This window comes from Ambystoma mexicanum, chromosome 8, assembly GCF_040938575.1.
Source record: "Ambystoma mexicanum isolate Mex_15411 chromosome 8, UKY_AmexF1_1, whole genome shotgun sequence".
Taxonomy (NCBI): Eukaryota; Metazoa; Chordata; class Amphibia; order Caudata; family Ambystomatidae; genus Ambystoma; species Ambystoma mexicanum.
This window is the reverse complement of record NC_090929.1, coordinates 421804945-421830371: the sequence shown is the minus strand read 5'-3', so window position 1 is coordinate 421830371 and position 25427 is coordinate 421804945. Positions and strand designations below refer to the sequence as shown.

The 25427-nt window shown below is 43.2% G+C and overlaps 1 protein-coding gene across 4 annotated transcripts in view; it reads right to left on the bottom strand.

The window, feature by feature from the left end:
• Positions 1 to 25427, bottom strand: part of MTOR (mechanistic target of rapamycin kinase) — a 2476747-nt gene that overhangs the window by 1303924 nt on the left and 1147396 nt on the right. For all 4 annotated transcript variants that reach the window (XM_069609933.1, XM_069609934.1, XM_069609936.1 and 1 more), the window contains one exon: positions 2786 to 2893. In XM_069609933.1, coding sequence (XP_069466034.1) covers positions 2786 to 2893 — 108 coding nt within the window. The remainder of the gene's footprint in view (positions 1 to 2785; positions 2894 to 25427) is intronic.

Here is a 25427-nt window from a genome sequence, read left to right as displayed (position 1 = left end):
GGTAAAGGTTTGCTTCAAACAATTTAGCAATGTCTTTCACTTTTCTACAACATCAAGTTTGACTACTTCTATTGGGAAGACAAGAAACACCTTGGTGGTGTTTGTTACACGTAATGCAGGTTATGCTCCTCTCCTTCTGAATATCTTCTGTCAGAAGGGAAGCTTTCCTGCCACTTGTTTCCCCAATTCTGTATTAACAAAACGATGGTAATGGTTTTCTCTCACTTTTTCTTCTTCTTTGGCTTAGGCAATGTGGGCTTGGGCCAGGTCCTCTTATAGATTTTTCTACACCCTGGCAATAAGATTTACAAACACTTGGATTCTCAATTGCCCTCTATTGGCTTTGGCAATGTTATTTCGTAACTTGGCTTGATATTACTCTCTTTTGGCTTGAGCAATAGTTGTTTGAATGGCTTTCACAGAATATTGCCCTCCATTGTTGCTGGCAATTATTCCGTCCCACATAAATACAATCACACCTTTCTGGTCTGCTTGTCAAGTTCCTATTCTGCAACTTTCTCCTCTTTTGAGTCAGCTTGGTTGTCAGAAGTATTATTATGCTGCTTTTCATCAGTTTGGTAGCCAAAATAATGTTTGTTTTGCCACTCCACTCTTTATATTAGCTCAGAATTTAATGTACCCAGACTTGGTTAGCGGGCATCACGGAGCGCTCCGTTGTCACAATACAGTAGTGAACTCACCCGGTCTGGCATGCGCGACTGCTCGCTCTGCTGCCTCCAGGTTTTCTGCTGCTCTGCTTCTCCTGGCTTCCTGTGACCAGTGCCAGTCAGAAAAGCGCTTCTCGCTCCAAAGGCTCTCCGTTGCTCGCCTGCCACCAGAGCAGAACTTACTATGGGGGAAGCTTTTAAACTTCAGGCTTCCCGCGGCGCGACCACTGCAGCTACGATCCTCAGGGGAAAAGTGGTCAAACTCAACGCTTCCTGCTGAGCAATCTATGCAATCAAGGTCTCTGGAAGAAAAAACCCTCTCAGGACCGGCATCCGTTCGGCATACAACGGTGGCCCCGGCACCTGCGCTTTCCTCCAGCTTCTGCTTCCACTGAACGTGGAGTTACAACAGTCACTCCACCTCCAACTACTGCTTTCTATGGCCTGCACCTCAGGGGGCCTCCTTTTATGCATCCCAGTCTCCCTCAGGTTTGGGTCATTAGCACCATTAGGCTACCACTTGCAGTCTCGTGCCTCTGCAGCCCTCTTTCTCATCCCAGTACTTTGTGCATTGTGGGACTTGAAGTCCACAATGTTGAAATCACCTCTTCCATTGAAAATATCATTACCAAATTAATTTCCATCTTAATTATAACCGCAAAGGGGTATTATAAGGATTCAAAGAAAGGCTTTGCTTTACTGGGGAACTCAGGTTTTCAGAATCCAAATTGTTAATATTTAAAGATTCATCTTCACTGTTCCCCTTGGGGTCATAGGAGCCTTTACCTCCATAAATGTCAGTGACTTTGAAAGGGGGTTCCTTACTCCCAATGAATGACTGGTTATGATTGTTTCTACCAACATTAAGATAGTTAGCTTTGGGAAATAAAAGCTTTCTCTGACAGTAAGCCATTATATACTCTGGTATTACTGATATTTCCATCTTTGAAGATGACAAATACTGCGTCTCACCCAACAGACTCCTTCTGTTCCCCTGGGGCCATTATCCTCCCAGGTGATCCTCCTGGCTAATACCAACCCGAGGGTCCGGATCAGGAAGCGGCTGCGTTCCCCATGCCACCTGGGAGAAGACTTTCGGTAGGGTCTATGTGAGGACTCTACAGGGTTCATCAAAGTACTGATAGCTGTTTAGCTGTTTTCCAAATGTGTCCTCATGTTTTGTCACTTAGATATTTCCCAATATGCAGGTGCCACTTAGCAGCATAGGAGGCGAGGCCTGCATTAATTTGCGACCACAGCACTGTATACATTTGTGAAATAAAACCTTTTGTGGAGGTCTAAGCCTTAATAACTCGACCCTATGTGGGGGTACATTAAGATTCAGAGCTTCACTGTTGAGATTACTTTTAGATCCATGCACAGGCCTGAACTGTTCTAATAAAGACATAAGAGTTTGCATGAGATTTAGGGTTCAGTAATAGTTAAAATATCAGCAAATAATGTGGTATTGTGCATAATCCCCCTGTATGCTACTAAGAAGATTGTATTATTATCCCTAATATTAGCAGCCAGGGGCTAAAAAGACTGGGCAAATAAAAGCAGAGATAGGGGACAGCCCCTTGTCATGTCTCGAGTGTACTTAAACTTGCCATTTGCAGAAACGTCTGTGGTAGGGGCAGCATATACTGCAAAGAAATCTCTAATGACATTTTTGCCAAGGCCAAACATATTATGCATTTTTTTTTTAAACGTCCAATAGCAAGCAGGTAGGTTTGCAATACACCTGTTGTATCCGTCCAGCATCCTGTATCTCTAGAGTCCAGTCTACGTGTAATGTCCCAGTGGCCCTTATTGCTCAACTGTTGCGTTGAACCTTTGAGTAGTCATAGGGTTTGTGCACTTGGGCCCAGAAACTTGTTTTTTACCATTCTTTTCCGCTCTAAGGCTATTATAGTGAGCAGTATTGTCTGTCTCACATAACTTTACGCAGAGTATCTACTGGTTCCCCCCAGTCAGGTCCTCCAATCTGTTTTTGACACCAAGGGTCTGACACTGTGTGGCTATTCATTGCTCTGTTTTCCAGCACATATCTCTTTGGCTTTGTGTAATTGCATACTGATCTGGCTTTGTGTGAACACAAAGCAAACAGCTCTCACCTGCAGTCTCTCCCACCATGTTTGACGGATGATATCCCGCCGTTCTGGCACCAGTTTATACTGGATAACTTCTTCTAGTTCTGACAACATCTGGCAGGACACCATTGCCTAAAGGAAACAAGGACCTCATGTTATTTACTACAACAAGATTCCCTTGCAGACACTAGAGACCACAGAGAGGGCCATAGGACGGGCAATGGGATAGACATGATACAGCCGAAAAGGAAAACATGGGCCCAGGACAGAAGCAGGAGATGTAGGCTGCAGGGTGATGAGTAAGGGCAAACACTGGACAGAAAAGGAAAGATTAAGTGAGAGCAAGACGCATGCAACAGAAACAGAGAAGAAAAGAGAAATAGGATAACACAAGGAGGAAAAGTAGAAAGACAATTTATAAATAATACAGCACGCGGCTATCTTACACAACAGCAGATTCTAGCTCTTGTAGTTTTGGTGAGTATTGGAGCACATTCAGTGATTAAATGCCATTCTGCACACCATGAAGGCAGTCACTATACACTCCTTCACCCCGACTTACTGCCTCACACTATAAGTGTACTTCTGTGAGACAGAACTCCTGTGAGTAAACACAAAACGCACATTGCAAACCCCCTTATGTATGCACAGGGACTGGTCTGTTGGCACTTTAGAAGATGACCTCTGTCAAACATAAGATTTTTTACATAATATCTGGCTCTACCGAAGCACATACATGAACAAACAAAGGTATTTAAAAAGTCAATTTCCGCTCTCATTCTCAATACACCTAACGTCTTATCCCCATGTTAGGGAGATTTTTCCCAGCCTGTGATGAGGGGTTTGAAAAGACTAAACCTTATTGGGAAAACAGGGCAGTCGCCAAATTAGACCAAAACTCCCTCAGAGTACTACCGCAGAGCAGGCTTCCCTTTTAGGAGGGGCTAGTCTAGCATCAAAGTACAATTAGTCCCATACACGTACATTCCAAATAACACCACAGATAATATATTACAACTATACAGATATACAATTTACTGATATTGCATTAGAATAAAATGGCATTGTCAAATAAGTAAAATAAAACATACAAAAAAAGTATATACGAAAAACACAATAAGGGGAAAAGGCATAGATGTCACCTCACTCCAAGAAACACAAACTAGTGGTCTATCTTTTTTTCGGCAACAGCGTGCCATAAAAGTTAACAACAATTACAAGAAATTGATTAAAACATTGCATTTAGAAAGGATACAAATAAAAAGATAAACACAGAGAAGTAGATTAAAAAACATTTCATCACAGGATCTAGTTCAACAATATGTGCAAACAGTACTTAATCGTCATTAGAGAGATGGTAGGTGTTAGGGAGATTTATCATTTTCATGCTTCATCCACTCTTCTAGTGAGACCCCCAGCACTTTTTGCTTGACATCTGGACCTTTTTTCTTAAACCCTGGAGTCTGTCTCCTCCATAGCTCTTAAAGGCAGCTGTATTTTTAATATTGCAGCACTCTGCTCCTTATGGGCAGTGTTGCTGGGGACCCTTAGGGCCCAACTTTAAGATTATTTTTATATATCCTTAAGTAACTACTGTTCTTAAGAATAAAGGGATATTTAGTATCTCTCTCAAAACATTATAGTCTGAGAGATTGGCACACACCACCTCCTGTGGAGTACAAAAAGAGATACCTAGTATCCCCCTTCTCTCTGCTCCTGTGACATTTTATTCACATAGATAACCTTCTAGTTATGGCTGGTGGCAGTGGACGTGTTCTGCCAACTATTGTGTAAGTTTTGTACCGCAAGCTATGTCCATAGCCTCGGTAGTGGACAATAGGGGCACCCAATTACCAACTTGGGGCCCTTGCTTCTTTTTTCACCATTACTGGCGTGGTTGTTCTTGGTCAGCCCTTCTTTATTCTAGTGTTGCTCTAAGTAACCCTTTTCCTTCCTTTAAGTTACTTTCTTATATGTGTTTGCAGAGTAAATGTCTTACCGTGAATCTGCTAAGAACCGCATGTACATATAATTATCGATAATACGACAGCATTGTATTTTCCCTTTCTAACGTTGCAACAAATGTAACCGCGAACAAACACAAAAGTGAAAGTGTCCTTTGAAGTCTATCCTAAAGTATTCTAAATTGTTCTAGTGTAAACGTATGAAGTATTTAAATTGATTCTGGAGTCAATATAATAATTATATAATTTTATTTGCATTTAAGTGCTTCTTTGTTGTACATGTCTAACTAGGTTCAATGTACTTACCTATAGCTCACATCTTCCTCTTAAGATAAGCCTGACTGCTCTGCCAGTCTACCAAGGTCCTGAGTTAGTACAGACTGATAATAAGAGTTGGATATCTACAAACCACTGGGATAGTCTTACCTCCAGGTGGGACTCTAGGAAAACTCCCCTAACAGTAAGTCCTACATTGATGTGCAAAATACAAAGTCATTAAAAAGAGGTTATTCAAAACAACTGCTTGTCCGTTCATGGACACCGGCAAAGCATCTGCACCCAAAACAGAAAGAGCCATTCCATAAACCAAATCCAATGGACATCACATTCAGAATAAACCTATACATGTTATGTTATGTGACATTTATATAGAGCTCTATATATCACTGGTATGACCTCAAAGCACTGGTAGGTTGAACAACCTCGGGGACCGTAGTCCAGGTCAGTTGAAGGAATAGGGTGTCGAAGGGTGCTTGGGTGCACCAGTTAAGTGTGCAGCTGATGTAATTGCTTGATGGTAGCTGCATTTTAGCATTAGGTGTGGTGGTATTGGTATCGGTTCAATGTGTGCAGTCTGACTGGGTTCTGGCTGCGTTAGGCCTGTGGGATGCTTATGTGTGCAGATAGGCCGGTTTGTCGTGGGATATAGCTGCGTTTTATTAGAATGATGAGGTGCTCATGGGATAGTGTTCGTATGTGAGCAGCTAGGCCTAATTGATTGAGGGGTGTAGCTGCACTCTAATTGTGTGATGGAGTACAGAGTAAGCATAGTGGTATGATATGATGGTTCATCCACACAGTGCCCAAACACAATGCGCTTCAAAAGCACTCGATGACAAGGGAGGGAACAAGGGGAAACACAAAGACACTCCCACGGGCCATGAACAGCAGGAATGTGAAGACTAACCACTACACTCGGCCTAGCGACACCCAGACAGTGCAAGTGCCAAGACACAGACACGAGGGAACGGTCACGAGGACCGGAGGGGCTGGGGCACACAGCGACATCGGATGGGACCAGAGGGGTCTGGGGGTACACAGCGACATCGCGGGGAGCCAAGGGGTCTGGGGGCAGAGGGTCTGGGCATTCAGTAAAACTTGAGGATTTGAGGGGTTGTGGGTACACAGCGACATCAAGGGGAAGTGAGGGGCTGGGGGCAAACAGTGACATCACAGGGATCAAAGGGTCTTTGTATGCAACAACAACATGGGGGTCTGAAGGGGTAGTGGCACACAGGGACATCATAGAGACTAGAGGGGGCTGGGCATACAGCGACAGCACAGGGGATCAGAGGGGTACACAGCGACATTGCGGAGAACCAGAGGACAGGGGTACACAGCGACAAGACGGGGGACCAAAGGGGCACACAGCGATATCACAGGGACTAAAGGGGATTGGGCATACAGCGAAAGCACAGGGGACCAGAGGGGTACACAGCGGCATCACAGGGAATCAGAGGGGAGGGGGTACACAGGGACAACACGGGGGACCAATGGGGCACCAAGCAACATCACAGGGACTAGAGGGGGCTGGGTACACAGAGACAACACAGGGAGCTAGATGGAAGGGGGTACACAGTGACAACACAGGGGGCAAAGTGGGTACACAGTGACATCACAGGGACTAGAGGGGGCGGGCATACAGCAACAGTACGGGGGACCAGAGGGGTACACAGCGACATCACAGGGAACCGGAGGGCAGAGGGTACACAGCGACAACACGAGGGACCAAAGGGGGATGTGGACACAAAGCAATATCATGGCGGACCAGAGTCCATAGTGCAGCCAAGGGTTTTTACTGTGTTGTATGGGGTGGGCCCAGGGATGGGTGCCATGGGAGTGGATGAGGTAGAAGGGCAGGGTTGCCGCACACCATGATTTCGGTTTTAGTGGGGTTTAACAGGAGGTGGTTTATTGTCATCCATCGGTCATTATCTCGAAGACAGGCTTTGAGGTCGGGCTGGGGGTTGGTGTCCGAATTGGGGATTCTTAAGATGATTTGGGCATCGTCAGCGTAGTTGTAGCATGAGATGTTGTGCACGCGGATGATTCCAGGAAGGGTGGTCATATAGAGGTTGAACAGGAGAGCAGATAGGCATGCGCTTTGCGGTACTCCAGTGTTAACTAAGCGAGCAACAGAGACAAATGAGGAGAGGATGGTTATTAGTTTCCTGTTGCTGAGGAAGGAGGCGATCCACTTGAGGGCAGTGCCATGGATTCCAAGGGAGTGGAGGCGGTTCAGGAGGATTGAGTGGTAAACTGTGTCAAAGGCTGTAGAGAAATTGAGGGGAATTAGTGCAGTGCATCCTTCAGAGTCTGCAGTGACCTTAAGATCATCACAGATCGAGGGCAGAGTGGTTTCAGTTCCATGTCGTGGTCTGAAGCCTGATTGTGTGGGGCCGAGGAGGTTGTTATATTGTGCAAAGGCGTTGAGCTGGGAGTATGCTGTTTCAGTCGATGAGTTTTGAAAGGAATCTAGTGTTCGAGATGGGTCTGTACCATGCAGAATGATGTTTTAGGTTCTGGATATAAGAGGTGTATAACATTTCCTTACATTCAAAGCTCCCTTTAAAAAAGAAAAGCAATGCCCAGGCCAAGTAGGGAGTATCTGCCTTCAGAAGAAAGAATAGGGCTCACCAGCATTGCACAAAATTCAGCTGTCATATAACTGGCAAGATTGTACGTTGCCTGATGGGCGAGTAAAAAGGACAAAACATTACAAAATGTAAAATGTCCTCTAATTGATAACCACAAAGAGGGCAGCTAGAAATATCTGCATAACCCTTCAGTTTTCAGTAACTGCATTCAACAACAACAGATTGAAGCAGGCCCTGGCTTTTGTCCATCGATCGTGTTGATATGCACCAAATGTAAGATAAAGCTGCCAAACTAATCATGGCCAGCCTCCTATTAAAGGGAATTATCAATGCTCTTGCTTCACGGAAATACTTGACTTTATTGATTAAATCCTTTTTTAGACTAAATGCATGCTCACAACGTAACTAATTATTTTGCAGAAACAGAGTGGGAACATTGGACCAAAGCAGAAAACCATTAATCTAATTAAGCCAAGGAATCCTGCTCCAGCCTTCAGCCCGATAAATGGACCTAAGAATATGCTGTGTCAGGGCTGCCCTTGGATTAGACCATACTCTTAGCCAAACAAAAACAGGAGCTAAGAGCCAGTCATTCTCCAGAAACCCAAGACATAGTTCTACATGTGCAGAATAAATAAGGGCTGAACTAGGCAATCCTAGGAGCTCTCTAAGAAATGTATTCTTTCTTGTTTGACGAGCGGTAATCCCTTCAAAGACGCACAAGAACTTATCATAATTGGTAGCGGGCTTGATCTGGGCCTTATATACTTTCAAAATCATGGGTGGCAAATGGTTGGAGAAGTGGTCTCTCGTGGTCGCTACACCCTACAACAGTCTTTTCTCAGTGTTTAATTGACGGAGGACTGGCCTGCCCGTATGTGCTGCTGCAAGAGGATAAAATCCCCAATATAGCGTAGAGCGCTGCGCGGGGAGCAAGTGGTTGGAGACGTGGTCTCCCCTGGTCCACTGTTGGGCTGGAGAGACCGGAGGAGTGCTTCACTGGTCAGTGGGCTTCTCTGCCTTACCAGAGTCTCATCTTTACGTTGTACTCACAAGCCGCAGCTTTTCTGATCACTCACAGAGAACGCTGTGAGCACTTTCTACAAGATAAGCGCAATTAGAAACGAGACATCTCCCTCGGTAAGATAACGCATTCTGATGATCTATCGTGTGCTTACGCAAGTCCTCCGCTTTGCTTACCATGCCTGGAAAGACAGTAAACCACTCAAAGGCATATAACCTAAGAAAAGCAAAACCATACAAGAAGGCTCTCCCCAACACTAAACTGAAATCAGCTGATACCACTGACATTGGCACACAAGTACATCTGTAAATTGAGGACAGAACCTCTGTACATTCCTAAAGACAGTCCCGTGGCAAAATAACTGCCTTCTTTAAACACGGAGAGAGCAGTAAAACCATCGGCCCTCCAGGCAAGTCTAATGAGAAAGTCACAAATGGCCCTAAGGGAGGAAGCGGAGGCAACGAGTATGGGAGCACAAATCGCTCTATATTTGGTATCAATAACGACTCACTTCTCAACCTCCACTACTCCCTGCAGGGCATTGCACAGGCACAGACTACTCCTGATCACCTAAACGCTACTCTTTCCCAGCCTATTCAATCTATTCAACAGCTGAAACAGGAGAAATCCCAAAGGATGTCAGCCACCCCAAACCTGTTCCCATACTTAGAGGATGAAATTCAGGGCAAAATTAGCCATGTTACTACTCCCGTGGGAGCTGGTAATGCTAGCGCATTAAGTACCTCCATCATTCTAAACAATGGAGTTTTGGAATTTACTACCGAGATCCTCCTTAAATTATGTGGTAGAATCCACAAAGATTTAAAACAGCAGGGAAATGCAATACTCCCCTTACTAATCTGACTGAGCAAACTCCAGTTAGTAATCATCTAGCTAATACCCAAAGTAGCACCGAAGAGGCTACCAGCAGCTCTCTCAAAGATGGAGATAACCAAGACTCCCAATTGGAAATGTTGGTGGATGTGACTATTATTAACTACAAAACATGTAAGGAGAGGCGCCAGGCAAAACGTCTTGGACGCCTCGCTGTTAAAACTCAACCTCCCCAACCACCGCCTGGGGACGCCAGTGGAAATGAGCCCCTAAACTCTACAATAGTCTCACCTTTTTTCCAAAAAGCAACAAAGGAGAGACTCGCAGAGAAAGAAAATGCAGATAAGGAACGCTGTTACACTAACCAGCTGGCGGGTAGAGGGGGATGTCCCAGCACATGTAATCGGAACTTGAGAGTTTAAGGAAGGCATGGTATCAAAGCAAGACAGACACAAATGATCACAGTTCAAGGGTGTTTATTAAACTGTAAAAATGGGTGAGATAAACGCCTAATCTAAATCTAAGATGCGAGCAAGCTACGAGCATCAAATAATAATAATACCGTCTAAGTGGAGCCTAGTCAAATAAAAAGGGCCTATACTAAAGAAAACTATTGCCAATCCTTACCACTTTGCTAGTCAGGATGTTATGGTAAGTCTCCCTTACCCACGTTTTTAGCACAGGACAAGATGGGACTCGTGAGCACAACGCACACTCTCACTCTCTGGCACAGGCTTACAGTTCCTTTTCTCTACATCAGGGTCTTCTGTGCCCACGTCTCTTCTCATGCAAAGTCTCTTGCTTCAGACGGCCTGATATGACAAAAAAAGAAAACAAAAGTTCCTTCTGTAAATCTTCACATCGGGCGATTACTCTTCACCCTAGGATCCCCCCTAAACGGGCTCCGATCCTTCCTTCCGCGACAGCCTCCCAAAGCACTTGCCAATTTAAACAGAGAATTACGAAGGGCATTCTTGTCTCGCTGGTTCACTCTGTTCGCCTATGGCAACTGCTGGCTTCACAAAATCACAGTTCAAGTAGCGTTCCCTTCAGCCGGGCGCAAAGGCCTGTTTCACAATTCCCTCAGTCGGGTTCACATTTGCCACAGTTCACATTTCAACAGAAAGTCATTCTAGACCCCTTTGGTTCTTCCTTTTATCCAAGTCCGGGTCTCAGCCCCCAGTCAGGCTTTCTCTAAAACCCCCAGTCAGGCTTTGCACAGTACATTCATCACAATGTATGCGCAGACGTCCCTTAGTCGGGTTCATGTCTGCCTCCACAACGTGTCAAAACCTCTACAACGTGTCAAGGACTTTCGATTGTACAAGGGGTTTAGCTTCACCCTTGTATGACCACCTTGACTCCTCACAGCAGCCTTACCTATGGCCTCTTGGTACTCGTTTCTCCTGGTTCGGGAGAGAAGGCACCAGCCAGAGCTCTTCGAATGATCACTATCTCTGGTGCTAGTTTTTCTCACAAAGTTCACCAGGCTTTCCTCTGCCGGGCTCGGACCCTTCTCACAAAGTTCACAAGGGTCACCCTCTGCTGGGCTTGGACCCCTCTCACAAAGTCTACAATCTTCAAAAAGGGTTTTGGGACGTCCAGTCCCAGAATGCACTATAAAGATTTTGCTCCCACTTCTCAGCTCCCCAAAATGGCATTTGGCTTTGGGATCGGCAGGAGCTAATAAGGGATATTCTGGTAGGGTCAGGGACTCTTCTGCTGAAACTCTGAGACCTGGGTTCGCTGACTGGCCCAGGGGAGGAGTTTCACTGTGAGTACTGCCAGGTAACCCCAGATACCCCTGGTCTTGCCTTCTGGAGTTACAGCTCCCTCTCCACGGTGCAGTCTCTCTTGGACTCACAGGGCCAGTGTCAGGGCGGTTTTCTCCACCTACAGGTCTCCCAGGGTCTCTGCAGCTCTTCTGGTCTTCCTCTGGCTTCGGCACCTTCCAGCATCCCTATATAGCCCTATAGGCCAGTCCGAACCTGCACCTGAACAAAGGATCCCCGGGATCTACCAGTGAGAACACCCTCAGGTTTCTTACAAGAAACTGCCAATCTGCTCTCAAATGAATGCTTGCCTAAAATCAAACTGTGTCCTACGCACACTGCCACAGAAGGCACTATTAAAACTAATGTGAAAAGAAACCAAGGAGTAGAAAACACTAATAACACACCACAAATGGAGCCTGACGTAGAAACAATAAAACTGGCTTAAAAAATCTGTACAACTGGACCAGAGCAGATCACTAGACTCGAGAATACTAAATTGACCAGCCTTCCTGAAACTGCTCGGAAAGATACCAACTCTCAGAATTTTGAACACTAGTTACTTTGACTATGTAGAACAATTGAGGGATGTACAATGCAAATTCATTGCTGTCTGGCCGAAACAGCCACAAGGATTCACTCTCATGTGACCACCATGAGAACATTGGGCTATGTACTAGATCCTAAGAAATTGAATGCTCCAGCCCCAACGTGCTTCCCTAAATGTTCAGGCGGTCAGAACCTGGCCCAACAAACCATGGAACCCAACGTTGACCCATCATAGTAGAAAACGCCTGAGGATAGGAATGGTTGAAGAGTTTCCCAGCAACACCGCCTAAGACAAACAATTGATTACTAAGCATTGCCAGCTGGAACACAAGAGGACACACGCATGTTCTGGCAGAGGGAGTCTCTTTGCCTAATCTCCTGTTTTAAGATATTGTTATGCTTCAGGAGACCTGGCAGACTGCCCCCACTAGCAATGACGGCTATGGTCTGTTCCAAGAATTAGCAAAAAAGGGGCCAAAGGGACACCTTTCTGGTGGTCCTATAACTGGGATATAATCGACCCCAAGTCCCAGTACAGTTACTTTAAAGGAAGTCAACAGTAAGGTGCTTGCTACAGAGATACTTGTGAAGACTGGCTCTGAGAGCAAGCACATGCTGGTGATAAACGTTTACGCCCCCCCTGGGTGGCCTACATACTGACGCAATTTTTGTACACATTGATACACTCTGTTCCGAGTGGGTGGGTACAGCAGACCACAATTTTTTGATTGTTGGAGGGTACCTTAATGCTCGCTGCTCTGATAGTAATCATTGTGCTACCTTTTGTAACGTTGCTGGTGCGAGCCTACTTTGCAAAAAAAAAAAAAAAACAACAGACATGCTACAAAATGGGTTACTTTCCTAAGAAAATGGGAACTGGTACTTTGAAATGGCCGCACTAGTAACGACAAACCTGGAAGAGGAACTTGGCAATGTGGGGAAAAATTGGAAACTCATGACTGTTTTCAGGAGCAATGCAGTACTAGAATTATTCTCCGAGTGTGTAGTGATACCAAATGAAAACGGTGATCACGCATTAATCAAACTGACAATGCGGACGCGTCTTAATAAACCGCCAGTGTCTGTCATAGGAGGCACTACAGTAAATCATGCTGGTAATCAAATAAATTGGTCAAAGGAAAACAAAGATAGGGTCACAGGAGTAATACATAATCCTAAACTGCCATGCAGAGAGATGTTTAGACATCTTACTCCTGATGAAATGGAGAAATGATTTGCCCGTTCAGTAGTAAAAGTAGGTGCCCTTGAAGGTGTAACACCTAGCCACAATTAAAGCACACGTTAAGCCATTCGATATCATGATCCGGGATTCTAAATGCAAAATGTGAAGGGTGATTCAAAATCTTAAACTCTCCATAGATTATGTAACCGAAAGAGAGATACCGATACGTAAAGTTAAGTCCCATTATAGAAATTGGGTTACAAACTGGAAATTCTCGATAAAAAAACCAGAATGGCAACAGATGATAGGTGCAGTTAGAGGCAAAAATACCTGCACCATATAGAAAATACTTACCTATGCCAAGTGAACAAAATAAAAGCAAGCCATTAACCCTATAGGTGAAAAGACATGGATGACATATTTTGGGACAAAGATGAAGTGCATTTATAATTGCCCCCTGCAGGAGCCCATGACGAATGCCCGATGGCCCTTGGACACTAGCTTTGACATAATCAAGGCATTAATTATTAAATTAAACAACTCCAGGGGCCCTGACCCAAACGGGCTAGCAAACATATTACTTAAGAAGGATCCCGAAGGCTGGGCGAGTATCCTAGAGGTGTAATACAACAAGGTGTGTCTTGACCACTTGATCCCGGATAGATGGCATCAATCTGTAATGATACTGTCAGGTTTTCACATTTTGTACCTCACATTGACAAGGTTCCTAGGAGAATAGGGTATGTCAAATACTATTCCAGGAAAGTTAGAAAGGGAGGGTGGTTGAAATATTAAATACGTTCTGTTTAGAGAGTAGAACATTTCCTTTTTTAGTTTGTTCTATTTTCCCTTAACTAACTTTCAATTAGAAAGATGAAATGCCCCGAAGCCAAGATCGTGGAACACTTTCCCAGCAGTGATTGGTTTAGTTTACAGCAGGCAGCATTGTGATGTCATTTAGAATGTTCCTAATAATTCTAAACTGCCTTTCATTAAAGTATGCATCTGAGTAGGTCATAGATTTGTTAGCTCCTGTTACAGCTAAATTAAAGTTTCCATTTTTTAAGGAAATTAGTATCCTTTTGTTTAGTTCCAAATATATCTTAGTAATAGTAAGTCAAGATAACATCTGGAGAAGTCTACAGTTGAAGAAATCCAGTGCCAACCCGTTTGCTGAGCCAGTAAAGAGTCTTGTCCTATGAACACAGATAAGCTAAGTGGAAGTCTGTATATTAAGTGAAGACTCAATTACATTGAACTGAAATTGTATTGAAAAACTTGGAATAGTGCATTTGTTTTTGAACTCTTAGTGTTCTTTCTTATGGAAAAAAAAGTCAAGTTATCTTTTATGAAAACATATGAAGAAATATTTTTTAATTCAATTTAACGTGTAAATTGATTTTTATTAATAACAAGGCACGCGGACTGTATTCGCAGTGTTTTTTAACATTTAACCTTATTCCATTAACGTATTAATCCAACTTCCTTGTTCGTTTGTTGGCGAGATTACGTCGCGTATTACAGTGGATTTGCAAGCGCGGATTAGAAGAAAGGACCGAACGACGTCGCGCATGCGTCGCGGCCATTTTGAATGCTTATTGTTTTTCTCAATTTATACGTTGTTGGCGTAACGGAAGAAAGCAAAATAAAAGACAGTCCATTGAAGTTCGATCACGCAGCGAATTGAGAGTTTTCATCTTACTAGTTAGTCAAGTGATTATTTTTTAAGAAATATATTCTAGCAAGAGACATTTTTAGAGAAACACGCCGTATATGATTTTTTGGAACATAAAACATTCCAGCTGAGTTTACAAAGGGTCTTCAGAATTACAAAAGGTAACCAACAATATATATATACATATATATATATATATAATTTCTCATTCTAAAGTCACACCATGAGTAGAAAATTATAGACAATAGTAACAACAATATTTTTGGGTATTATTTCTTAAAGGATTTCAAGAAATAAAAGAGAACAAGAGTGCAGAGAGACTAATAGAAGAGAAAGTTCTAAGAGTAGTTACAGTCAACAACACAGCAACATACTTACATCTTTCTGAAGCAGCCTATTGGCAAATCAAGCTTAGTAATTGTTATTTGGAGAAAGTATTATATAATAGAGTGTAGTTAGAAAGTGAATAGAAAAACAGATTCATTTAAAATTGTATTTCCCTTTTAGGAACAACCCATCTGAGCCAAAACATTCCTAAGAAGACGATCTGAAGTACCTGCAGTGGGAGTTCTTGTCTTTTGTTGTTTTCTCCATTCCCCTTTCCCCTTGGGTTTGCCTGGCCAATAGTTTTATAGTAGCAGGATTGTTGGGCTGGCAGGCTTAGGGGGTTTGGTGGGCCAGCTTCACTCCTGCAGGATCCAACTACTACAGTATCGGACAGATACTAATATATAAAAAAAGGCTATAGAACCCTACCAGAGAATTACAGATGGTTGTCTATGCTGGACGAAACCGGGAAAATATTCGCAACTCTGGTGCTGAAAGAACTACAGGCCTGGGTCGAATCAAAGAACATTCTATATCCCTTTCAAATGGGCTTTCGACCATGCTCATCAATGACCTATAATATCAAGCTATTAGATGGTTTGATTCAGGGAGCCAGACAAAAAGACGGACCAGGTTCATATATTACATACGCGGACGTCAGGGCAGCCTTTGATCAAGTAAATCGAACCATTCTGTGAACATGATGGAGATCCTGGGCTGCTCTAAATTGGCTCCTTAGCATAGTCAAACAACTCCATAATAATACCTCTGACAAAGGTACGTCTCAGTAATGACAGGTCAATCGCGCCATCTATTCCGAGTAGCAGGGGAGTCAAGCAAAGTTGTGTGCTGCCTCCCCTGCTGTTCAACCTTTACTTGGTTGGCCTGCCAGAACGACTACTGGGTGCAGCCAATTGTTCCCCAAAGATAGGCAAAACCAGGGTTTCTAGCATGTAGTATGCAGACAACCTTGTTATATTTGACCACACAAACACAGAGATGAAGTCCATGCTTCGGGAGCTCTTAAACTATGCTGACAAGAACAAATTGCTTATGAACATGGAAAAGACAAAGACCATGTTGGTTACACCAAAAAAAGTCAACATAATTGCCATGGCTACAGCCCTAGGCTCTATAGAATATGTCATGCATTACCTGTACCTAGGCTTAGAAATTAGCAGGATTTCAGATTATTGCTCATTAAGGAAATACAATCTAGGAGAGCCCCTAGCCCTGATGCCTATCAAACTTCGTCATAAAATCTAATCCCAAGCTATGGGCACAAATATCGTATTTAATTTTTAGTGAGGTGATTCAATCATGAAAAATACCATCTTCATGGTGTAAATCGATTATAGCTCCTATTTTTAAAAAAGGGAACCGCCAATACCCTCACAGTTATCGCCCCATAGCACTGCTGGATGTGCCGGGAAAACTTTTCTCAAGATTAATTTTGCGGGACCTTAACCAATAGATTTTCCAAAATGATTTTTATGATCCCCACCAAACAGGATTTATTCCTGGTATTGGAACAGAAATCAATCTTACAATAATAACTGCTCTGCAACAACGGGTTAAAACAATGCACCAAGCTATTTACTAGCTGTTTGTCGAGTTTAAGTCCGCTTTCGATTCTGTGAGTAGACTACTGTTAGTGAACAACTTAATCAGTGCAGCATGTCCTTTATCACTTCTGGCTTATATCACTCATTTACACTCTGACACTACGATCCATGTGAGATTAAATATGCAGGGTCTTCTCTCAGTTCCAATTAGCAACTATCGTGGGTTAAAGCAGGGCTGTGTATTGGCAGCTATATTATTTAACTTTTTCATTTTTGATCTAGCACATAATTTATCATTGCTAATGGCGGATCCTCCAAGTCTGAGCCTGGCAACTTTGCATTGGTTAATATACGCGGACGATCTTGTCCTCATATCGAAGACACCTAGAGGACTTTGAAAACTGTTAACGGCCCTAGAGGTATATGCGAGTCAAAATATGCTACAAATGAACACAGAGAAAATGAAAGTCTTATGCTGTACGCATAAAAAACAGACAAAGGTATCTAATCTCAAATGGCATTTATATAATTCCCAGCTTGAAGTTTTAGATGATTATAAATATCTTGGGGTTAGTATTAATAATCATCTGATAGATAAACCATATCTAACTGAGCTACGGGTAAAGATTTCCTCTAGTACATCCCAAGCATTAATTATTCAAGCGGAATAGGAGAATTCTCTTACCAAACTGCAATTACATTCTATATGCAGAAAGTTACAGCAATTATCCTTTATGGTACCGAAACGAAACCCTTATAGACTGAGCAGTTCTGGACTAAAATCGACGGTATATATTGGAAACGTGTTAAGCCTTCCAAAGAGTCAGCCAATGTCTATCGTGAGATATGAACTAGGAATACCTTCCTTATATATCATGAGCACATGGAAAGTAATAGCGCTATATAGAAAATGTTGCCTTCCAAATGATCCCAAAATGCTAATTTCTAAACTAGCAAATTATATGCTTGAATCAAAACAGCTTTATCCGCAACAATGGAGGAAACATGTACATCTGTAATGGCTGCAGCAAATATCTCAGAAATATTTCTGTCTACAAAATGAGAGCTAAGTGCGAATTATGGCAATCCGATTGGATTCATACAATGGAATTATGTAAAACCTATAGAGTGTGTAAAGAAAACCCTATTATAGAAAAGAAATTGAGATCTACTGAACTTTACCTCCTTAAATCTCCAAATTCTAAATTACGTAGTACCTTTCTACGATTGGTTTAAATATTTGTAAAACTCAAGATCTTAAAGCTTGACAAAACAACAATTAACTGCACAGGAACATTTCTGTAGATTTTGCTGCAACCAAGAACATCACGAAACGCTCCAACATATGTTAACTGAATGCCCTGCTGTGCTCAATCAAAGGATTATGTTGTTCAAACCATATTTTCAACAATACAAAATACTAACTTCAGATGACCTATGGAAAAGACTCTATCATGCTCAATTGATTGCAGTTCGAATTCCAATTGCTAAATTTACAACCTCTCTAAAAATAGATGTTTGATCTAGAAATCGAAGTAATGAAAATCAACTTCAGGACCACCTAACAATGACATTATGTCGAACCTGTTTTCCCTTTTATGTTGATGTATTCTTAATAACTGTACTTCTTTAATACAATTACAGTTTTTTTTCCAAATTCCATTGTACAATGCTAAGTCTCTTTTTAACATATGTTTATTTTTTAAAATGTTTTGCATATGATTCATTTTGAGACATATTTGTATCATTTTGCGTCCAAACTTGTGTAAATTTTGATAAATAATCTTACTCAACATTTCTACAAATTTACAAAGCAGACTGCATGTTACTCGATGGAGGGAATCTTGAAGCTCTACAAACAATGTTTCAGCCCCACAGTTCTATATAGGCTTTAGGCCTCGACTATGTGTGATGCAGACTGGTTAAATAGCTGCAAAGGAGGTTTTTGGAGAAGAATATTAAAACTAGGTCCCTCTATTCCAATGGAATATCTAAGATTGGAATTGGGTCTGGTTTCTTTAGGTGGCCTGGCTCCGAGGAAGCGTGGGGAATTATGCATCAAATCCAAACTTTCTCCTTTATGCCCACTTTTGAAACAGAAAACCTGTGATCAGAGGCTGTCATTTTGAGGAGTTAAATTTGACAATCTTCAAATAGATTAATTGGCAATTTACGGTTGACTCTGGGAATAACCATGAAGCAATTAAAGAGTCTTTCAAAAGAAAATTTGACCTTGGGACTGGAACATTAATTATACCCAAATAACCAAACTCAAGAAATATAAACAGGTGTCAAATGCTGTTCAACAATACTTACGACCTCAGACCTACATGCTTAGAGTGCTTGAATCCTGTGATAAGAACGTCGATCTTGCTTTTCTGCATAAATCAGCTGCCTCGACTCACTGTTCTTGGGCCACAGTTCAAATTATCTCCAGAGCAGAGATTCTGTCTTCTGCAAACTACCTCATATTGCAGAAATGGCAAAGCATCTATTCACTGAATGTGTGAAGTTAGGTGCTGCATACATGTGGACATACTGTGATGCATCCGAGGGTGTCATCACTTAATTCTCCCCGAAATCCTCTGCTCAGGTGGCCAGGGAGGGACCATCGCTTTTGGATCCCTTCCTTGGGGGTGGATATGCAAGGGAGGATCAACTGGGTAGAGGAGACTTGGGAATGGAAGGGGATGTCCTTGGGTGAGAGGCAGTAGTCCCAATTTCCATTTCATGATAAACCTTCCGCCCAGCAGCCTTTATGGGATATTGTCATTCCTTCCCATTTGCTGCCTTTCTAAATGCAAGTTGCGAAGTACTCGGGAAAATGCCCTCAATGTATTTATGTTATAATGTTTTTATAATGCTGCAACTCATAGCACCTGGAATCTGGACTGTGGTGTACATCATCTTGCCATTTGGGTCTTTAAACAACAATGTTTGTGTCTAACAACTAGTATGTTAAATAGGCAGGTCCCTGTTTTAATGTTTTAACAATATTTTGTCACAGCTAGTGCTTAAAATGTAATTGTATTTGCCTGTTTTTGCCCTTGGGCAGCTACAGTAGTGCCAGTGCCTTGTGGTTGAAGAAGAGCCTAGACATGTGCAAATGACAGCTGGAGGCTTGTAGATTGTTTATTGAGCAAAGTTTGTACGTGTGATATGTTGCAAAGTTAGTTCAAGATGTTCGGCGGCATATTTGGGAAAGTTTAGTCCTTTGTGGCGGTGATCGTTATGTTGAGTGCATAAAAGTAGTAAGCCAGTGATGGCGTTGAGGTTTGACATGCTCAATCATACTGATGCACGTTCATGGTTGACACGCGTTTATGTAATAACTCACAGGTGAGATACTGCTAAACAATTTACAGTGAGTAAATGTGGGTGAAAGGCAAGATACTTCCGGGTGTATGTGCACTTTAGAAATGTATATAACATAACATTACACTTGGTGTTACAAAATTGAATGGTTTAAAAGGACGTTTAGCTTGTCCCGCATGGAATTGATGATGGCTAACTTTGCGATGTCATTTCACTGGTGGTTTTTGTGGGGCTTTGAATGTATACTGGTTGGACAAAATAGACCAGTGCTGCATGTTTTGAACGAGCTTGAAATGTGCATTTCATGGGCTGTGTTCCAAAGGATGAGTGTTTCACTTTCTTGTCAATAGTTTTCTGTTCCTCAGAACTTGAAGTTGACGTTTTTGATGCATCAACATGAAAACATATTTTTCAAAAATAATGTAATTGGTAGTGGTCACACATGGGTCTAAAGAAGGTATGAGAGGGGCTATTCTGTATTCCTTCCCCGTGTTGTTTTGCACTCCATGTTGGGGGATAGGTGCACTGTTGTGGGTACGGACATTGGTGTTTGCCCTAAGGAATATGGAACTGATTGGTGTTCCTGTGTGTTTTTTTGTTTGACAGTGTTGCTCAGATGCCAGTTGGAGGCTTGTTAGAATTTTGGTTCCAAGTCAACAGAATCGTGGAATTATTTCTAAAAAAGTGAAGGAGTGTACCATGCGTAAATAGCAGGTATGCTTATGAATTTCATCTGGGCGTTTTACAGATTGACTCAATGATGCTACATATGGTTTAGTATCAGTGTTTGTAATGATGCAGTAATAGTATTGATGAAGTAATTGGTGACAGGTGTTTTTCTTTTTCTCTCTTTTTTTCATTTTTTTTAGTAATTAATCAGCGCAGTGAGTGATTTTATGTAAAGTTCACCCAACACATAAGAACCAGAAATTAATTATCAACTAAGGAGGACATCAGCCGATGAATGTCCTACTGACGTAGTGCTATGGAGCGAAACATGTTGGGATCATTACATTTACACATTATTTGGAATGACATGTCATTTATGTCCTATTGTGTCTGTGTGATGAAGTGTTAAAATTATTGTATTGTTAGTGATGTGTAATTGTATTGTTTCTTTTAGTTTTTCTGCATTTGTTAATTATTGCTTTGGGTGTTCTTAACCAAAAAAAATGTGTTTTACCATTATTAGAGGTTTTGGGGTATGTCATATTGACAAAATAAATTGGATTATGAGTTTTATTAAAGTATACTGAGTCCATTCTTTCAGGACTATGCAGTAGGATGAGAGATGAGACTTACCATATAATTAAATTGTTATGAAGATTGTATTAATCTGTCTCTTCTTTATATTTACATAGTTTGGTTTGCCCCAGATAGTAGAGATAGGTTGACCTCGGCACGGTTCCACCTTGGGGTAGTGTTTTTCACATGTTATATACACTCAATGTATTTACACCAGAAAGAGGCTTAATTGGAGGATGTTTTCTTATTCAGGGACGGTAAACACATATCACCCCCGAAATGTTGTTTCAGAAAACCATCAGGCCAAAAGAACACAAAAACCACCAAGATTTGTGCATAGTAGGAGAATGGACTTAAGGGCTTACGCCTGCAACCCGTTAAGTGGTCGCAGATGCATAAAAGGTGGAGCTGAAAGTCAGGAGGGGGAGACCAGCAGGCTGGTGTTTCGGGCCTGCAAGAAGAGGAATCCTTTAAAGAAGGAGGATGCTGAGGAGAGTCCTGCCTGGAGGCCAGGATGCCAGCAAATACCCAGGAGAGACTACAACGCTGAGGCCCGAGCGATCCGTGAAAGGGTCACAGCTGTTGGAGCCTCCTAGGTCGAGTGCCCATAGCCAGAGCTGTGGGTCACAGAAGAGACCCCAGTGCTGCAAGCTACCGGCAGCACCGCAAGAGGAGAGCAGAGTTTCCGGCAGCTCACAGAGAGATTTCCAAAGTGTGAATGCGGCTCGCAACGCTACGGAGACGTGTATGCAGAGCAGAGAACGAGGAAAGAAAACACCCGGAGGAGTCGCCAGGGACCAGTGAGTGAATCAACGGGAACACTCGTACCAGGGCGCTCCGGGGGTTACTACAGGGCAAATGTAATTGTAGGATAAATGAGATTAGATGTGCAAGCAAAAGTGAACCCGAAGTGAGGGGTTGTATGTAGCAATACAAGCAAGTTGAACTTTAAATGAAAGAACTTAAGTTAAGAATGATTGAATACTGAACTAAAGGCAAGCTTTGATAAGTCTATGAATGGAATGCAAGCATGAGTGAAGGACATGCACTGAATACTGAAAGGCAAAGAACAAATGTATTCATTTATTTATTGTGCATTTGTTAGGCGCTTATACAATAAGTAAATTGTGTTTGGAAGCGCCCACATGTCAACAGGGAGGGAACATGGGACTGAAAAACAATATAAACACTGAAGGAAAAAGACAAACCTACTATGCCTTGTGAGTATTCAGAACGTGCAAGTGCAGGGAGAGAAGGGGGGAAGAGGGAGTGGGGGGAAGTGTTGGAATGAATCTTATGAAATAAAGTTAAAAGCAAGTAATGAACATTACTGCAATGGCTTTGGTGGAATGGGCTCTCGGCCGGCTTGCCAGCGTCCTGCTCGCCAGTCGATGACAATGCATGATGCAGCCGGCGAGCCACCTGGAGATGAAAGCCTTCAACAAGGCCTTTCCTTGATTTATTTCACACTAAGGGATCTAGACTCCCCAGCACCACCCTCTTCATAATGCACAAAAGATGCTGCATGGTGTTCCAAAATTCAACAAGCCCCAGCCTCGCAAACAGTTCATCAAACAATGCCCCTCCTAAACCTAAACTCCCACAATGCCCGCCATTCTCATTCGCTATGGGCACACCCAGCGAAGTGGAAAATATCATCAAAGGCCTTATGCCTTCAAGATGCCAAGGAGACACTTGTCCAGCCCCGTTATTAAGGACTGTGCCAAGGAACAATCTCTTTTTATCGCCACTATGATAAATGCCTCCTTTAAGACAAATCTCATCCCAAAAAACCTCAAGGAGGCATGGGTCATGCCTCTCCTAAAAAAGTCCAACCTAGACCCCAACACACCGACAAACGACAGACCTATCACCACCATCCCCTTCATCTTAAAAATTCTGGACAGAGTTGCCTACTTACAAATCCAGAAGCACCTGGAGGACAACAACCTACTTGGTTTATTCCAATCAGGCTTTCGACCCAGGCACGGCACCAAGACCACCCTACTGGATCTGAAAATACAGATGAACGAGACGAGAGACAAAGGCAAGTTGGCCATGCTCCTCTTGCTAGACCTCTCCGCCGCATTTGATCGATGGCGTCGGGTCAATATCCCTCGAAGGCCTCCGTTGAGGGCGACGTCACAGGATGTTATAAACAGGACGCACGGCACCCGTAGCCTCAGTTTAAGTTTTTTCCCTCAGAATGTGTGGCACCAGTCTCATGCCTGCTTGACTGCACTTAGCCTTGCGGAAACGGAAACTGCAATTGCATAGGAAACTCTCCTGAGGGGCAGGCTGGGAGGGCGATGTGGAATACGTTGGAGGAACATCCAGTTGAAAGAACATTACCAGTTGGTAAGTACATTTTTGAGGATTGTGTCCTCCAACGTATTCCACATCTTTGACAGACTCCCAAAGCAGTGCCAGAAAATGGAGGAGGGAAAAGAATTTAGAATACCCAATCAGATAGCAGAATAAAGAACCGCCTTACCAAAGGTCATAGCTTGACCATGGAGCGTATCCAGGGAGTAATGTTTGACAAAGTTGTGGATAGAAGCCCATGTGGCTGCGTCACAAATATTGCTAATAGGAACTGCGTACTGCAGGGCTGTGGAAGTAGCCACTCCCCTAGTGGAATGAGCTCTCAACCCTTCCAGAGGGTCCTTGCCCGCCAATCGGTAACATTGAGCAATAGTGAGGATAATCCACTTGGGCAAAGTCTGTTTGGTAACAGCCTGGCCCAATCGGTGTCCAGTATACCCTACAAAGAGTTGATCGTCCACTCGGACTCCTGACATCCTAGAAATGTAAAAGCTCAGAGCTCTCCTAAGGTCCAACCACTGGTCAAAGTGAGCAGGAGCGGTCGGAAGCGGTTCTCCTGTACTTTTTTAAATTACCTTTTACATCTCCTATACTTTTATTTTTAAAAGAAACGGTTCCGGAATGGTTTTGTTTTAAAATAAAAGTATAGGAAGAAGTTGAAACTTGCACTTTCAGTGCACTGCACTGAACGTTCCCTTAAACAGCAGGTGCACTTGTTTGGGGGTGTGTATTGTGTGTGGGAGAGGACTAGGTGTTGGGGTTTGTGGGGAGTTGGTGCAGGCCAGCAGGGAACATAGTTCCACTACTTCTTTTCGTACACTTCGACCACTGGGTCCAACCTATGAAGTCGCTCCTCTTCCTTACTAGGATGAGGAGGAGGATAGAAAGACGGAAGAACCACTTTCTGGCTTAAATGAAATTCAGATAATACCTTGGGTAGAAAGGAAGGATGCACCCTCAGTACAACCCTATCCTTGTTGAACACAGTAAAAGGCTGCTTAGATGAAAGTACCTGCAATTCACTCACTCTGGAGCGAATGTAACCGCAACCAAGAACACTGTCTTGAAAGACAACAATCTCAAAGGACAAGAGTGCAAAGGTTCAAATGGAGCACCCATCAGGAATTTCAAGACCAAATTCAGATCCCAAGCCGGCACCTGGAACGGGGACGGCAGCAACACATTAATGAGCCCTTTGAGAAATTGGGAAATCAAAGGAATCTTAAAATAAGAGCATTCTTCAGACGGGCGCTTGGAGATACACAGCGCCGCAAGGTAAACTTTAATGTTACCTACTTGAAGGCCCCTGTGGGCCAAGGAAAGCAAGAAAGATAGAACCATGGGAATGGAACACTGAAAAGGATCAACATTTTGTCCTCTGCACCAGAGTCAAAACTTACGCCAACGGCAACGGTACAGGGATTTGGTTGCTGGTCGCTTAGCCGGAAGCAACAACTCCATCACGTCATACGGGAGGCCCCAATCCTTATACCCCAACCTTTCAGATACCAAGCGTGAAGGCTCAGAGTCTTGACCTCTGGATGGAGAACCCCGAACCCGCCTCGCGCGAGAGCAGACCCTCTCGGTAGGGAAGACGGTGTGGAGGGCAGATGGACAGTTCTAGAAGGTCCAGGTACTGCGCTCTCCTGGCCTAATCCGGAGCAATGAGGATCATGTGGGATCCGAAACCTCTACAACCTCCTTAACAGGAATGACGGGGACCGGAGGAAATGTGCACAGAAGTGGGAATGACCAATCCACTACAAGGGCGTCTCCTAAGGCTCCTCTTGGAGGAAATTCCCTTGAGCAGAATCTCTCGCACATCCGGTTGGCACTGGTTGCGAAGAGATCCACTTGTGGGGTTCCCCAAAGGGCAAAGATCTCCAGAAGGACTTCCTGAGCCAACTCCCACTCATGAGAGACTGATCTGCCTGCTCAGAGCGTCCGCCTCTGCATTCTCCTCTCCAGGCCAGATGAACTGCTGAGTGTAATATTCCTGGCTGTATTGCCCA